At 43.2% G+C, this 16,399-nt stretch overlaps 1 protein-coding gene across 6 annotated transcripts in view; it reads left to right on the top strand.

The window, feature by feature from the left end:
* nrxn2b (neurexin 2b) overlaps positions 1–16,399 on the top strand; it is a gene marked incomplete at its 5' end in the record, with an annotated part of 459,423 nt that overhangs the window by 143,352 nt on the left and 299,672 nt on the right. For 5 of the 6 annotated variants that reach the window (XM_083665752.1, XM_083665751.1, XM_083665749.1 and 2 more), the window contains one exon: positions 9,891–10,192. In XM_083665752.1, coding sequence (XP_083521878.1) covers positions 9,891–10,192 — 302 coding nt within the window. Of the gene's footprint in view, positions 1–9,890; positions 10,193–16,399 lie in introns of those variants that run through there. The other variant, XM_083665754.1, reaches the window with a different exon arrangement.

Raw genomic sequence — 16,399 nt, 5'->3', positions numbered from 1 at the left:
GGATACTAGGGTCAAGAGGTCAAAACCTTAGCAACAAGTTCTGCTCATTAAAAAACGTCTTCAGTTGAAGACGCTAACCCTAACCCTAACCCTAACACCTGGTTAGCGGTTAAACATCATGTACAGCTTTCCTCTGCCTATCCATTTACTTCTGCAGAGTTTGGCTCATTTTGTACTACCTTCCTACTGTAAGTCGATGGTCAATTCTCTCCCCCATGTACAGTGCATTTGGAAAGTATTCAGACCCCTTCACTTTTTCCACATTTTGTTATGTTACAGCCTTATTCTAAAATGGATTAAACAAATGAAACGCCTGGCCACTCTACCATAAAGGCCTGATTGGTGGAGTGCTGCAGAGATGGTTGTCCTTCTGGAAGGTTTTCCCATCTCCGCAGAGGAACTCTGGAGCTCTGTCAGAGTGACCATTGGGTTCTTGGTCACCTCCCTGACGATGGCTCTTCTCCCCCTATTGCTCAGTTTGGTCGGGCGGCCAGCTCTAGGAAGAGTCTTGGTGGTTTTAAAACTTCTTCCATTTAAGACTGATGGAGGCTACTGTGTTCTTGGGGACCTTCAATACTGCAGAATGTTTTTTGTACCCTTCCCCAGATCTGTGCCTCAACACAATCCTGTCTCGGAGGTCTATGGACAATTCCTTCAACCTCATGACCTGGTTTTTGCTCTGATATGCACTGTCAACTGTGGGACCTTATATAGGCAGGTGTGTGCCGTTCCAAATCATGTCCAATCAATTGAATTTACCACAGGTGGACTCCAATCAAGTCGTAGAAACATCTCAAGTCATTGTCATTATGGGGTATTGTGTGTAGATTGATGAGGAAAAAATGAATTTAATCCATTTTAGAATAAGGCTGTAACATAACAAAATGTGGAAAGTTAAGGGGTTTGAATACTTTCCGAATGCACTGTACTTGCAATGCCCCCTTTGATACATTAAAATGTCTTCATTCCTCTGTTGGTTAAAGACATGAAAGCAAGACCAGTGACAGTTTCAAACTATTTTTTTGTTTGGTCTGTTATCGCTGTGCCTTTTCTTTCCAAGTTCAGGCTGACCGAGAGCTGGGTATTCTTGCTGCTTGTTTCTCCTTAGCTCAACCACAGAGTCACACCACACAGCAAGCCGCCCCCCACCCTCCTGACACAGACATTAACATATTAAGTAAAGCAATTTACGTACGATGATTTTTTTCAGGCAATTTGCCAGGGATTCAATACAATTAAAACAATCCACGGAAAACAATGTCAGGCACCCTTCAACAAAGACTCTCTCTCTCTCTCTCTCTCTCTCTCTCTCTCTCTCTCTCTTTCCCTCCGCTTTTATCGACAGTCATTCGCCATGAACTGTGCTAAAAAGTGCATTTCATTAAATGCGATTTATGTATCTCTCCAGGCAGTTGGCCTGGATTTCAATGCAATTATAATGTTTTTTTTTTTTTTTTCTGTGTGAAGAGTGATTGTATGAAAGTAAATAGAGTCATTGTCACTGCTAGCATGGTGCTAGCAGGCTTCAGCACTGTCTAGTTTATTTTCCTTTGTGTTGGAGTCCCATTGAACCGTGTTACTGTAGTGTATGTGTCTCCTGCATAGCTTTGTTTAGGCATTAGATTAGCTGATGTTGTACCAATGGTACCATCCAGTCTGTTGGCTAGCACAGCAGCACAGGCATCTAATTCACGCCCAGGTTTCTATTAAACTCACAACATATACATTAATTTGAGTTTTTGTCACAACACACTGTACAAATACAATACAACATAAAAAAAAAGATTGCATAGAATCAAATCAAGGGATATACAGGGTGTTTTTTTTAAATACATTACCTAATGTATATTACAAAAACAAAACATACAGTACCAAACCTGTGAATGGACGAGTGTGTTGTCTCCAGCAATGGAGGGTCTGGGTTGCTCAGACCCAGACCTACCACAGTGAGAGGCAGTAAAAACATGTAGTACATGTAGTACATGTTGTTATAACAACAATAACACAATATAAGGGGTACTGTATAGCTCTTAATATAGGGCAAAAAAGTGGGGGTTTTGCCTGGATTTGAAAGCTGAGACTGATTCAGCCTCCCTGACATGGACTAGCCTCCTATTCCACAGCGGAGAAGCTCTATGTGAAAAGGTCCTGCAATCTGCTGTTTGTTTTTACATTTTAGGGACCACAAGATCTTGAGAGCCGAGAGCATGTGTGGGAACATAGGATATCAATAGCTATAGATCAGTTGGAGGACTTTAAAATCAGTTCTAAATATTATGTGGGGAAAACATGCTGGCAGGGATATGCAGGATATTCATTTATCGCATAAGATCAAATGTAAGGCCCCCTTACTGTCTTCTGCATGAGTTAGTATGCTATGCAAATAATACAATGCCTAATAAAGTTGTTACCAGGCTGAAGTGAGTAGTACTATTGTTAGTTTTGTTGCTGTAATTGTGGTTGGTGTTACATTGTGTTCCTTTCAAGGTCAATCCACACTTTAACCACCACATCTGGACACTGCAGGGGGGGCAAGTTGCAACTAACGTTAATATGACAGGTTGAACTTCTGCTAAATATCCAGCTACATAGCTGATGAACATGTCGTTAAAGAGCACACAAGTCTATATTTAGCCTCTGCTTGAGTGACATATACTCTGTGCCCTGTGTCAGGCCCTGAGAGCAAACAGACCACAACTGTGATAATAGTCACCTGTCAGACTGACTGCGGAGGAAAAATGAAAGAGTGCAAGGGGGGGAAGCAGGTAGAGAGAGACAGGTATAGCTAGAGCGGCTGTCACAATGCCATCAGAGTGTCGTTGCCAGTGGGTTAGAATCAGGCAGTTGCCGAGGCAACAAGCAATTAAAGGGTCCTTTGTCTAAGTAAGTGCATCTCATTAATCCTTTAGCACCTCAAATTACCTCGAGATAAAGAAAAAACAGAAATCGGTCTAAAATATCTAAGAGAGAGAGAAAACACTTGTTCAAATGCCAACAGACACTCAGGGGAAACAGAGAGTGGCTTTAGTACATGGAGGCTGCTGCAGGTAGCAGGGTGTTGATTTACAACGATTGATTCACACATGGGATGTAAATTGGAAATGTCACACTAAAGCCCCTCACGTAAAATTATCTCAAATCATTGCTAGAACTCTGTCTTACTTTGTTAAGTGGAATGTCAAGGTGTTTTTTTTCACACTATGAGCTTCTACCTACAGTATAAGTGCATATTATTATGCTGCTGATATTGTTTTGTTACATCCTCCTCAAACGTTTCCTATTCACCAGCTCTTTGTGTGACCTTACACTGCTGTCAATCTGAACAGCGACTGTTAAAATTAAAATTACACTGAGTCATTTCTGCTCTTAAAGAGTGACCTCTGTCCCTGTTTATAGGTTGGGAATCGTATTGAGTTTCATCAAGTGTCTTTCAACGCAAAGTGTTGGCACTGTAGGGCACTGTACCGTTTATAGACACTTAGTTGACTCTTTATGTAACTGTGAAAGTTCAGTGTGCATTGCAGCAAATTGATGAACAAATCACTTAAAATTGCTAATTACTCAAACTGCAGTAGAGACATCTTTATAATATCTGATCACATTTTGTGGTTCAACATTACATACATTTTCAATGTATCAATGTGAATGTACTAGTATCAATTTATCAATTGGTGTACACGTTTATAAAAGGGAAAACTTTGCAATGGAATGAATTCAAGTCGACACATTGATTTGCTACAAAACATACATAGGGATAAATACAGTTGCATTGATTAAATATCCACACACTATTGAATTTTAGATACAATTTTGCAAACTTCCCCGCAGATTAAGTTTGGCCTGAGTTATGACAAAATGTCACTGCAGAACCTTCCTCAAAGATACCTCACAATATTCTAACAAGGGCTATCAGGGCTTAGCTCTCAATACCTGTATCCTCTTACACTATAATACCCTCCATGTACAAATAGTGTAAGGTACTGTACTGTCCCTGTCACTGTGGAAATCCAGGCTTACTAACATGCAAATACGTTAATACACGCATGGGGAGCTTATGTATTTGAGGACAAGGGGTAGAACTCAAATAACTCTCACTATTTCACCCTACAGCAATCCAGACTTAATGGTCCAGTATGTCGATTTTAGCTTTAACCCATAGGTACCTGGGCCCAGTTTTCCTTGCATGGAAATTAAGCAGTGATTAGGTGTTTTGCCCAAGGAGACCCCAAATAACACATTTCTGATTTTTTTTTTTGAATCAGGTGTGTTTCAAAAGTGTTGGATTCCATTGAGGTACATTCCAACCACTCCTATCAATAGTAGTGCAATGTTGCCTACATTCAACATAGGGCATAGTAGGGGGGGCAAACCACACACTTTCAACATACTGTACTGTATACTCTCTTGCTCTTGCAGAAAACGTGGACAAAATATATATGTTTTTTTGTTACAAATATTGGCAGTTAACACCCTCATATACAGTAATACAGAAATACAGACTCTGAATGTAAGTTTTCATTCAGTTTTTGAGCCACAAATTATTATTTTACATAATAGAATAGCCTATACAAAGCATCAATGTGTGATTACAGTACTGTACTTAACGCCTGCGTTGCGTTTAGGCAACATGAGCATTTCAAATGGGCATAATAGGGGGGGGGGGGCAAATTTATCAAATTTTCAGTGTGGCCAGCTTTAGCAGCAACACCCAAAACTACATGCTGCACCTTTAACTTTAAGCAGTGGTCTTATAAGAGACTGAATGAGAGGTACATACATCTGCCAATCCCTATCCACAGATAACACATTTCATATAGTATACATCACACATGGACGAGGTCAATGAAACAAAAAGAACTGCTGCCTTGCATTCACCGCTAGGTCAATGAGTGTTAGCGGAATAGAAATAGAATGTGGCTGCGCAGAAAGACGATCACACTTCTAGTAATGAGTTAGGCAGACAGCAAATTATACCCTTCATTATAGGAGCATAATCAGTCTACAGATCGATATACAGTAATCACCACTTCTACCGAGACAGGAGAACTGAGGTTGATAGTGGAGCCATTGTTCTTTAGTCCTTTTGTCGATGACGCCATTGAACCACCTCGGAGACGGAGAAGCTATTCACTGAATTACTAACATGGTGTAGGCTCTGTCAGTTTGGCTTGAAATCAATAACCCTTTACAAAACAGAGCGCCAAAGAAATTACACCTTATTCAACATTTGTGCTATTCCCAGGGCTGAAGTTCAGATGTGGTGCTACTTTCAAATGGACACCTTGCTGCAGTGTTTTATTAGCATATAGCACATTATAAAGCATTATGCGTAGAATTTAAAGTGTTAGAAATCTGTTTATAAATGAGCATATTCAGCAGATCCATATGTAGTGTTATCACTACTTGCTCATTCAGTAGGCATCATTTTGAGGTGCAATTGTGACTCTTTTGAAGAGACGGGGATTTTTTCGAGTACTACACGTATCTTTTTAGCTCGTCTGAGCTTTGAATACCACAATGTTTTTCTATGGACACTTGACAGTTTAGATTTATATCTGAGGGAAAGAAAAATCCATGAGGAGTGGAGCACATCGTCTTGAGATGTGAACAACACATATCAATCATTTTGTCCTGTCATTTTTTCTTCCCAACTGACGAGAACCCCTTCCCCCCTCCACCACTCATTTGAAAATCCGTTCTGTCTCTCCCCCCTCCTCCTCCCTCTGTCCCTCTCTCCCTCCATCGGGCTCCCTCTCTTCATTTTCACTTCCCCGCATACTGCATTCAAATGGCTGCATATGAGAGAGTGGTTTATTTGTCACCGCCCTGAACAGGCACACAACAAACACATACATACTGTAGGTCAGTTACACACCTTCTGCCTGAGGGCTGGCATATGGGATACTATAGCTAGACTCCTGCGGATTGTTGTGATTCATGACCATGCTTCAAAGTATTAAAATACATCATACCATTCCCAGCCCTCTCTTTGTAATGCAGTTTCTTTCTGTTTAGGGTTGTGAGGTAGTCTTGGTGTGGTGGTGGTGATGACAGTGTGGATGGTACGAAGGTGAGGTAATATGGTGTGAAGTGTGAATAAACAATAGCAGTGTTTTGCCAGCCCCCCTCCCCACCACACACACACACACACACACACACACACACACACACACACACACACACACACACACACACACACACACACACACACACACACACACACCTCCCTCTGTGCCTCAATGGCCCCCTGAGTCAGGCGAGTGTACTGTATAAGTAGGTAATAAAAGAGCATAGCAGAGGGAGGGGAGCCCTGCCCCTGGAGCGATGCTTTCTTACACCAGAGCACCTCAGTACCCCCTGCTGTGTGTGACTTAAACAAACAAACAAACAAACAAACAAACAAACAAACAAACGTTGGACGTTCACAGACTTCCATCCAGCTCTCTATTTCTCCCCCCTCCCAGACCTAATTAGCCTACTATATATAATCAAATCACCCAAAAAGCAGTATGCTAAGGTTCATTATGCGTTGACTAATATGCCACACAAGTTTGTGATGGAGGCAGTCATGCCTTTCATCTTATTAAATCCTCCCCCTCTCTCCCAGTCCTAACCCAATCCAATTTAATAACACATGGTACACTGCACTTGTATTACTCTAATAAAAGTCTATATTAAGGAATCCTTAAAAAATAAAAAAATAAAACATTAAAAAGGAACATTTGTAAAGCGATAGTGAACCCCGATAATATTTCACACTGAATTGATTTACATTTGAGGTATTCTGGCTATGTACAGTATACTCACTGGCTCAAACTGTACGTCAGATTTCTCTACCATACTGTACAAGGCTCATCTGCTACATGCATATCCCATGGCTGGTGTCCTGTATCCTGTCACCACATAATGCTGAGTGGCTTAGTTTACATATGTGGATGGAGTTGAGATCCCTTACATGACCCTTACATGACCCTTACATGACCTGTCCTTGACATATAACATTTCATACACTACACCATGTCAGTCCTTGACCAGCCATAGCGAGTAAGTGTTGGCGATCAGCTTAGTGCGTGTTGTGTGTGTGTGTGTGTGTGTGTGTGTGTGTGTGTGTGTGTGTGTGTGTGTGTGAGCCACCTTACCCAATCAGGGAAATTCTATCAGTGGTACTGAAAGAGCGTCTTTACCTTGTGAGCATCAAGCCCACCACTTCCAGTGTTTGGGAAGTTGGTCAATACTATTGATCCCATGTAGGTTGGAACTCCAACCTCGTCTACATGCTAACCACTACTCTACAGACTAAAGAGAATTGTCATTACATTGTTCTGATGGTTCACAGAATAGTAACATACAGTATGGCTTCAATTCGATGTCGTTATAAATGTACTCACCTTTGCAAAGAGAGAGAATACTGGCTAGGCAGCTCATGCCGTATCAGGAAACCTCACAAGGAGAAAGGAAGAATTGGCGAGTTTTCTTTATAGAGAGAAAAAAGAAGGGGTGGCAACTGTGAGTTTTTTGCGATAACCGCCATACAAGCACGTTCGATGTGGTACTGTGTTGCATTAACAGATTTAGAGATTATTACTGAATGCCGAGCCTGAGGTGTGTCTGCCTCTTCTTACTGTGTCAATCCTAAACTGTTCGGCAATATGAAAAGAGATTTGAGTAGAGAGAGAGAGAGAGAGAGAGAGAGAGAGAGACAGAGAGACAGACAGACAGACAGACAGACAGACAGGAGAGGTCTTTATACTAGTTTTCCGTTTGAAAGCGGAGTTGAAGTGGTCTCTTCCTTACTCCTGGGAAAGTAGTGGGTTTTTCTTGGGCTCTGTAGTGTAGAGGGGGGATCAGTGGCTTGTTAGAGCATACACAGTTAAGGGAGGATAGGGGAGAGGGGCTTACTGTTGGATCCTAGCAGGGAACTCTGAGAGGGGAGTCGAGAAAATACTCTATAGAAGGTGGTGAGACACAACGATAATGTCATATGCTGAGACAGCTCCAACCTCATAATGTCATATGCTGAAATAGATCTTAATGTCATATGCTGAGAGATCAGATCAAATCAGTGTTTTAATAATGTGGGTGTCCTGAGCGGTTCTGACGCTAGCTGTGTGTGCTGACTTCCCGGCGAGAGTCAATAGGTTTTTTGAAGATTTATTGTGGGACATAGATTAGTGATGCAGCACAGCAGGGTCAGAGATAGCATCAGCATGCTGTCATCTACATACAACGCAGTGGTGCGACAGTGAAAAGCGTCTCCTCGCCCTTTCTTGTCATTCTGAATGCCCTCACAGCAAAAAAAGATTCTGCTGCCAGTTCATTAACAGTCTAAACAAAGAAGCTGAAAAAAGTGAACGTATTCTGCTGCTTCTTTCCATTCCAAGCAGCTCAATCTCTATTGTCTGGCACTAGGCTCATAGAAGCAATCACAAGCTGCTTGTTGCTTACTGTTAACCACCCCCATTTTTTTTGCTCAAACTTAATACATAATTGAAAATGACTTCCACGGTCCATTTACCACGCTTTTGTTCTTACAACATCAGCAGCACAGAAACCGTTAAGGAGTCTGTTTACAGGAGATTTCTCTCTGTCTCTCTCTCTCTCTCTCTCTCTCTCTCTCTCTCTCTCTCTCTCTTTCTCTCTCTCTATGCCATTATACTTTTCGCTTTAAAAAAAATAAAAATAAGCAATGATGTTAACAATAACTTATCTCCTTATCAAGGGAAATCATTTGGGCACCAATAGTTTCTGATTCTGTCAGTCAGTGTATGTTGTGTGTCTGTGTATACCTCGTACTACAATGTATATGCAGGCATGCAGGACAAAAGGGTTGCAAAACTTGGATATTGTCATAGACATTAAATCATACCCTGGCATCATGCTCAATAGATAACACACATACTTCTTAAAAAAGAAAAAAAACCTTTCATGCTAATTCTAATAGTATTACTAATTCTGCTGTAGGTGATTAGTCATCCAAAATTCTGTGAGGAGTGTTAACTTCTCTTACCAGTCTCTCACCACTCTCCTCCCAGCTAGGATTGTAACTCAGCTGCTCGGGAGATGGTGGCTCTCAATCTATCTGCCCCCTTCCCCAGACTCCCCAGGGTAATGTGTGGAGGGATTGGAGTGATTTGCAGGAATAGAACTTTGGGACAAATGGGATTAGATGATCCCCTCCTCTCAGGGTTCCACCTGACTCGGCTGTAAACCTCATTACCTGGGTTAGATCTCTCCACAGGGTCTCCTCTGGGAACGTCTGCAAATTACAACAGGATGATATTGTCACTGTGGATCACGCTGTCTGCCGGGATGTGTTGATACACAACAGCACCCACAGCTATGTGGTCACACAGGATAGTGAATGGGTGTCTATGTTGTGTTGGGGGAGCCACTTAGCTATTGTTATAATAGGGGATGAGAATGTGTTGATGCACAATGACACCTTACAGCACGTGGTCATAGAGGATGGTGAATGGTTGTTGTTGTGCGGAGAGCTTCTTAACAGTTATTACGACAGTATGACAGTTTGATAGTATGACAGGACATTGTCTGTCTTTTTCCTCTGGACATTGAGGGAATGGTGTCTTCCTTGCTCTTTGTCCAGTGTTTGACAGGTGTGCATTGTGTGAGCTGACTGTTTTGACTGTTGCTGTTAGAGTGGAGTGGAAGGAGGGCATGTGTGCTAGACAGATTCAGATTGACAGGAGCAACAAGGATGTCAACCTTGGAGTAACACCTTCTTCCCCCCTCTCTCTCTTTCTCTCTCTCCCCCCTCTCTCTCTGCCAATCTTCCTCCTCTTGTCTCTTTTTTCTTTCTCTCTCTCTCTTCCTCCTTTTTCTAATCCTACGTTTCTCTGTCTGTCCATCCATTTATCAATCCCTCCACCCAGGGAAGGAAGAGTCGGTGGCCACCTTCAAGGGGAACGAGTTCTTCTGCTACGACCTGTCGCTGACACCCATCCAGAGCAGCACGGACGAGATCACGCTCTCCTTCCGCACCCTCCAGAGGAATGGCCTGATGCTGCACACGGGAAAGTCTGCCGACTACGTCAACCTGTCGCTGAAGAGCGGCGCTGTGTGGCTGGTCATCAACCTGGGCTCCGGGGCCTTCGAGGCGCTGGTGGAGCCCGTCAATGGCAAATTTAATGACAACACTTGGCATGATGTCCGCGTCACCCGCAACCTGCGCCAGGTAAGATCTCACTCCTGTCTGGGGTCAGACCAGCCCTCCTCTCTGCAGCATTATACTCTCTCCCCCCCCCTCTCTCTCTCTCTCTCTATCTCTCTCTCTCTATCTCTGTCTCTGTCTCTCTATCTCTGTCTCTCTCTCTCTGTCTCTCTCTCTCTGTCTCTCTCTCTCTGTCTCTCTATCTCTGTCTCTCTCTCTCTATCTCTGTCTCTCTCTCTCTATCTCTGTCCCTCTCCATCTTCCTCTCTATTGTCTTTCCCTTTATCTTTGTTGTTATTTTTCTCTCTGCCTTTATGACTGTGACTCACATCTTTATCTACATCTTACTTCCTCCTCTGTTTCCTGTCACTAGTTGCCCAGGTTACTTTTTGGGGATTGTTTTTTTTTTGCAGGTTGGAGATTGAAATGAGGACCGTTGCTCATTATTATTTTTCCAGTTATTTCCCAAAACAACCAAAGATCCATGTCACCTGTTTTCTGGGGCAATCATGGGGATGGGGTCAGAGTTGAGAAAGTACAACTGACCAGAACACCAGGAGTACTACAGGAGGGAAGGAGACTAGTGGAGTGGGAGGAGGGAGTAGCTGATCCTTTCACTATTTATGTACTGTATGCATGGAATGAACTATTGTGATGCTTTCACATTAAACTGAAGAGACCCTGCATTTAAACTTGTTCTAAACAAATTACCCAACAGATCTTTACAAGCCTTTAAATCGTAGCTGAAAAAAGGAAAGTGCTCATGTACGCACGCACGCACGCACGCACACACACACACACACACACGCACGCGCACACACAGGCATGCACACTCACACACAAATTGAATAGCAGAGGCAGAGGCTCAATACCAGGTCATCAATTGGAAGTTGCAGATAGTGGCGGTGAGATGCAATCAATTTCACTTACGATTGCCTTGCTTACTTCTTCCAGTGTTTTGGTAATTGTAATTGGAATGAATGGCTTGTCAGCCCTAATAATAGCCATTGTAATGGCCCTGTATTGCAAAAAGGCCTGATGTCAATGCATTAACACAAAAAGTACACCAACTCTTTAATCTACCGTAGCAAACATTTCCACAATGCTTTCCGTTGGATATTCAAAATAGCTGCTTCAGACACCTACGCTTTTTAATGACTGACTTTAATGACTAATCCTTAACCAGAGCTAGCTGGAAGCACTATTATCAAGCGATACACACACACACACACACACACACACACACACACACACACACACACACACACACACACACACACACACACCATCCACCACCCCCTCCACACACACACACACACACACACACACACACACACACACACACACACACACACACACACACACAGAGTTTGGGTCAAAAATGTTTGCAGCATGGGCATGTTTGTTCACCAGAGTGAAACTTGCTTAATGAGTTTTGAAAATAACATGAGAATAAAGATTTAAACCCTGATCCCACCCACTCCCCACTTTCTCCATATGAGTCACATTTTCAATAGAAATTTAGTTTAGTTTTCTGAACATGTGTAATACCATTTAGGACTACAGACAAGCTTCCATATTACAGTGGTTACTAACCCACCCGTCCACAGACCCCCAGAGAAAATGAGAGCGATGGATCATTCTAATTGGCATGAAGAGAACCATATGTGTTGAGAAGCTCAATGTGTATACTGTGTTCACCCACTGGCTGAGCATATTGATGGCATTGACCTGGCTTGCACACCTTTGACCCCATGTTTGACTCATTCTGCTCCTCACTAATCAATGGACTGAGAGACTGGAACTGTCATCACACACACACACACGCAGACACGCACGCAGACACGCACGCAGACACGCACACAGACACGCACGCACGCACGCACGCTGTCATCACACACATACACACCCGCACACATGCACACACACATACCCGTACGCATGCACACACACACACAGTTCACACATATCATATACTTCATGGTTGAGGCTTTGTCATGATGAAGTCATTTCCTGAGAACAGGCCTCTCTAGGCTTCATATGGTGAAGCTGTCAGGTTACTATTCCCATCAGGTTTTAATGTCTGGTTCCTTCTATTGGTTTTTAGGGCTCTGACTCTGTAGTTCAGGAGCAGCTACAATGAACTCCCTGAAATGATAAGCTTGTGTTTTCTTTCCTCTGTGTGTTTTCCACCACCATCACTCTGCTGAAGCCTGTCAGACTTAATGGTGAAAATGAGCCAGACACAATTAGGTGAGAGGATATGGAGTCCAAAAAAAAAGAAAGAAGAGAAGAAAAAAAACCACCCTAAATCCTACATAGGACCACAGATTCAGAGCTCCACCCAGTGGCTTGTGGAGGTACTGCAGGCCTAAAGAGGGAGGTAGCTGTCTTTGGGAGAAGTGGTGTCTCTCCCCTGTGGTATATGTATGATGGGCAGGCAAGGATGCTCAGGATGACCTCTCATCATTGAGAGACTCCCCCAAACACACAGAGGCAGACAGAGAGTCAGGCTTCCCCTCTCCTCCCCCCTCCTCCCCCACACCATACCCACCTCTCCTCTCCTCTCTCTGGCTCTGTCATGATGAGATACTATCAGGGACAACTTGCAGACTTAAGCACTGGTGACTGTGCTGCAACCCACCAGGGATGAGTCTTTGGACTGGTACTTCTTACAGTAGGTGAATGCTGGAACCGTCAGGCAATGGGTGGATTGTTTTGCACACTCATGTTTGGCAATTTAATTTAAATAGTGAAAGACATGAGACAAGGCGTCTCTTTTTAATTATGATATAGTATGGTTATAGAGGAGTGCTTAAATCCTAAAAGTGGGCCTCAACATGCCATATAGTCACAACACTGTATAACATATCTTCCCTTACACATTAACCATAGAAAAACTGATATCAGTTGACAGGAATAGAGCAAATCTGACACTTAATACTGTACACAGGCTACAGTGAGGAGACAAGGACATACTGTACACATACAATTCTGCCAGAAAGGGGAAGCAGTTTCCCATTGTTTTGATCAGTGGCGAGCATTCTAACCCACTTACTGAAAAAGGGTAATACAGTAAGCACAGTCAGGGGCTGTCTATCTGTCTGTATGCTTAACAGGCAGCGTAGGCCCTGAGAGACCAACAGGCAGGCAGTGGAAACATGAGCCATGCATGAGAGAGAGAGAGAAAGAGAGAGAGAGAGAGAGAGAGAGAGAGTGAGAAGGCATCACAGAGAAAGAGCCTCTGGGATGCAGAGCACAGTTTAGGGAGAGAGAGAGAATAGAGGAAGGCTTTATTTTATTCCCTCTCGTGGCTTAACAATAAAAGTCTTTACAGCCCATGTGCCTGTGAACTTAGGAAAAGGCTTAGCATGCGTCTGGAGAGTCAGACATTTGAATTCTTGAGCATAGCATCTCTCTCTCTCTCTCTTTCTCTCTCTCTCTCTCTCTCTCTTTATCCCTCACTCTCACTTTCTGCTCATTTTCATTTTCTTCTTGCTTTCCCTCTGATTCTTTTAAAATATATATATAATTAGACCTTGGATTCAGCCATTGGATTAATTGAGGGATCAAACAGATTTGTCTTGATCTTAAGTGCTGAGCCAGTGCTCTGGGTTCAGAGTGCCCTGGAGTTCAGTTCAAACACTGAGGCTTTGATGTGCTGGAGGACAAACTGTGTGCTCTGGGCAACCTGTGGACTGTCCTGAGCACACACAGACAAACAGACATACAGACGCACACACACACGTCAGCAAATGCACTTACGCCAGACACTCACTCATACGCACGCACGCACGCACGCACGCGCACATGCTCACATGCACACACACATACACACTGAGATGAGGAATGATTCCATCATTTCATAAGAGGAGAAAAGAACACCACAATCTATAGTGAACATTCTTCTACTCGCTGTGCTTTTCCCTTTCTGTTAGACATCATCAGGCTAACAGCTGCATTAGCCCCTTCCAGCTGCATCTTCCATCCACACAGAGGAAGCCTCTAGAATTCCAAACAGTCAGCCAATCAATTTCTCTCCCTCCCTTCACCTGCATCTCATTTCCTCACTTGTAATTTGTCACCTAGCAACGGTCCGGTTTTTGTTTCATCTCAAGCGGTTTCTGCCTCTGGTAACAGGAGAGGGTATATTAACATCTTCAAAGCCAACGTTCTCATATCTACCAAAGCCCCCCTCTGAAACCTAAGAGACAGCTCTAGTCTAAGGTTAACTATGACATTCCCACCAGCAAGGACTAGTGAACTGCACCAGCACCGTTGAGTGGTTACACTTTCAGCATATCAATAAGGTCAAGGCATCCATTCAGGATAATGGTTGCCTGTGCATACTGTATTGTCACTAAATCCATGCTCAAATGCCATGCACAGTGTGAAGTGCCACCATTTGCCCATTTAGGATTCACCCTTAGTCACTTCAGGAAGGCCAACACATTGGTTGTAATGTATATAATGACACATCACCCCCATTATCTCCCCCACAACAGTCCAGATGATATTTTAAGTATTCATAATGTGTTGTAACCCTGATGAGGTTTCAACAGTAGCAGGAGTAAGGCAGTGTCCCCCCCATTCAGTGTCCCCCCCATTTAGTGTCCCCCCCATTTAGTGTCCCTCCCTCTTAGTGTCCCTCCCTCTTAGTGTCCCCCCCATTTAGTGTTCCTCCCACTTAGTGTCCCTTCCACTTAGTGTACTGTACAGTGTATGCTTTAAGCTGTTTTGATAATCGCATTGAATACCTAAAAAATGAAAATGAGTTAAAATCCCTACTCAAAATCTAGCGTGTGCATGTGTGTGCGTGCATGCGTGCGTGTGTGTGTGTGTGACCATAATGCAGTGAGGTCCACCCATCCATTTGAGAGCACTGATTAGCATTCATTCCACTACATTAACATATCCACCTCTTCTTACTCAGATAGAGCTCTCTTCTACCTCCAACAACTCTGTCACCTTCATGTTTATTCATGTGTTTTTACCAGACCCATAATTACTGAACACATCTCTGCCATTAGCACACTCTAACAGGTTACAGGTAACATCTTAAGAATCATACTTATGGAGCTAGAGAGAGAGAGAGAGAGAGAGAGAGAGAGAGAGAGAGAGAGAGAGAGAGAGAGAGAGAGAGAGAGAGAGAGAGAGAGGGAGAGAGACACTGCTTAAGTAGTATTCGCCATCACTTTATTTTGTGGCAGTCTCCCTCTCTCTGGTGTGATTAAGTTTTCACCTGAAGCCTTTTTGTTTATTTCCATTTCTGGGATCCAGACTACTGATTCCTTCCTCTGTCCAAGCTGCAGCTCTCACCTCCATGGTGACACACAATGTGTATTAACAATCACAAATGCCTAGACACACGCACGCACGCACGCACGCACGCAGACACACACACACACACACACACACACACACACACACACACACACACACACACACACACACACATACAGGGACACAAAGTGTGTGTGTCTGGTCACATATGTACAGTATGTGAGCATCTCAATGTGAGTATTGAAAGAAGACTCTCATGCTGCCTCTCTAATCATTATTCCACACTACAAACCCTATTACCCTGTCAACTACCTCAATTCTAATGAAAAATAGTATCAATTCATAGCACAGAATACTATTTCTCCATATCCAGCTTTATCACAAACTATTAAATGGCTAAATTGGAAGTTTATAGGAGAACGGTCATAGAGCTCTCTTCTTCTTGTATGATAAATCTGTCCTGAGCGCGGGTGGGTCAGTCTGCTAAACCATTGATCATTTTCACAGCTGTAATTAAATATTTATCTGGATTATGCTCACGGTGAGAGTTCAATAATGTACATTGTGACATGTATGCAAACCCCACAATAGGACCAGTCACCTCGTGCTCTGTCAACAGTGCCAGCTCTCATCTCATTTGCTCCTGGGCTTGAGTGCTTCTCAGAGTGTTCACAGTCAGATATGTCAATTATCTCCTTCTTTCCCCACAAGTGGGCCACATAGTGAAACTATGCTAATGGCCTTTTCACATTCTCTTCCCCACATTCATAATGCATGGGAGGCTTCGCCATGTGAACCCCAGAGACAACTTGAAAGAGCATTATTTGTCTGGGCCAGTCTTGTTTACACGATTAGGAGTTTCATCCCTGTCCCACATGAGTCAATTACAGTCAGGGAAGGTCTCTGCGGTGGAGGGCTGTCGCAGCTCTCACAGCTTGAACTGAAGGG

Source organism: Argentina silus (genome assembly GCF_951799395.1).
Source record: "Argentina silus genome assembly, chromosome: 1".
Classification (NCBI taxonomy): domain Eukaryota; kingdom Metazoa; phylum Chordata; class Actinopteri; order Argentiniformes; family Argentinidae; genus Argentina; species Argentina silus.
This window is presented reverse-complemented; position numbering and strand designations above follow the sequence as displayed.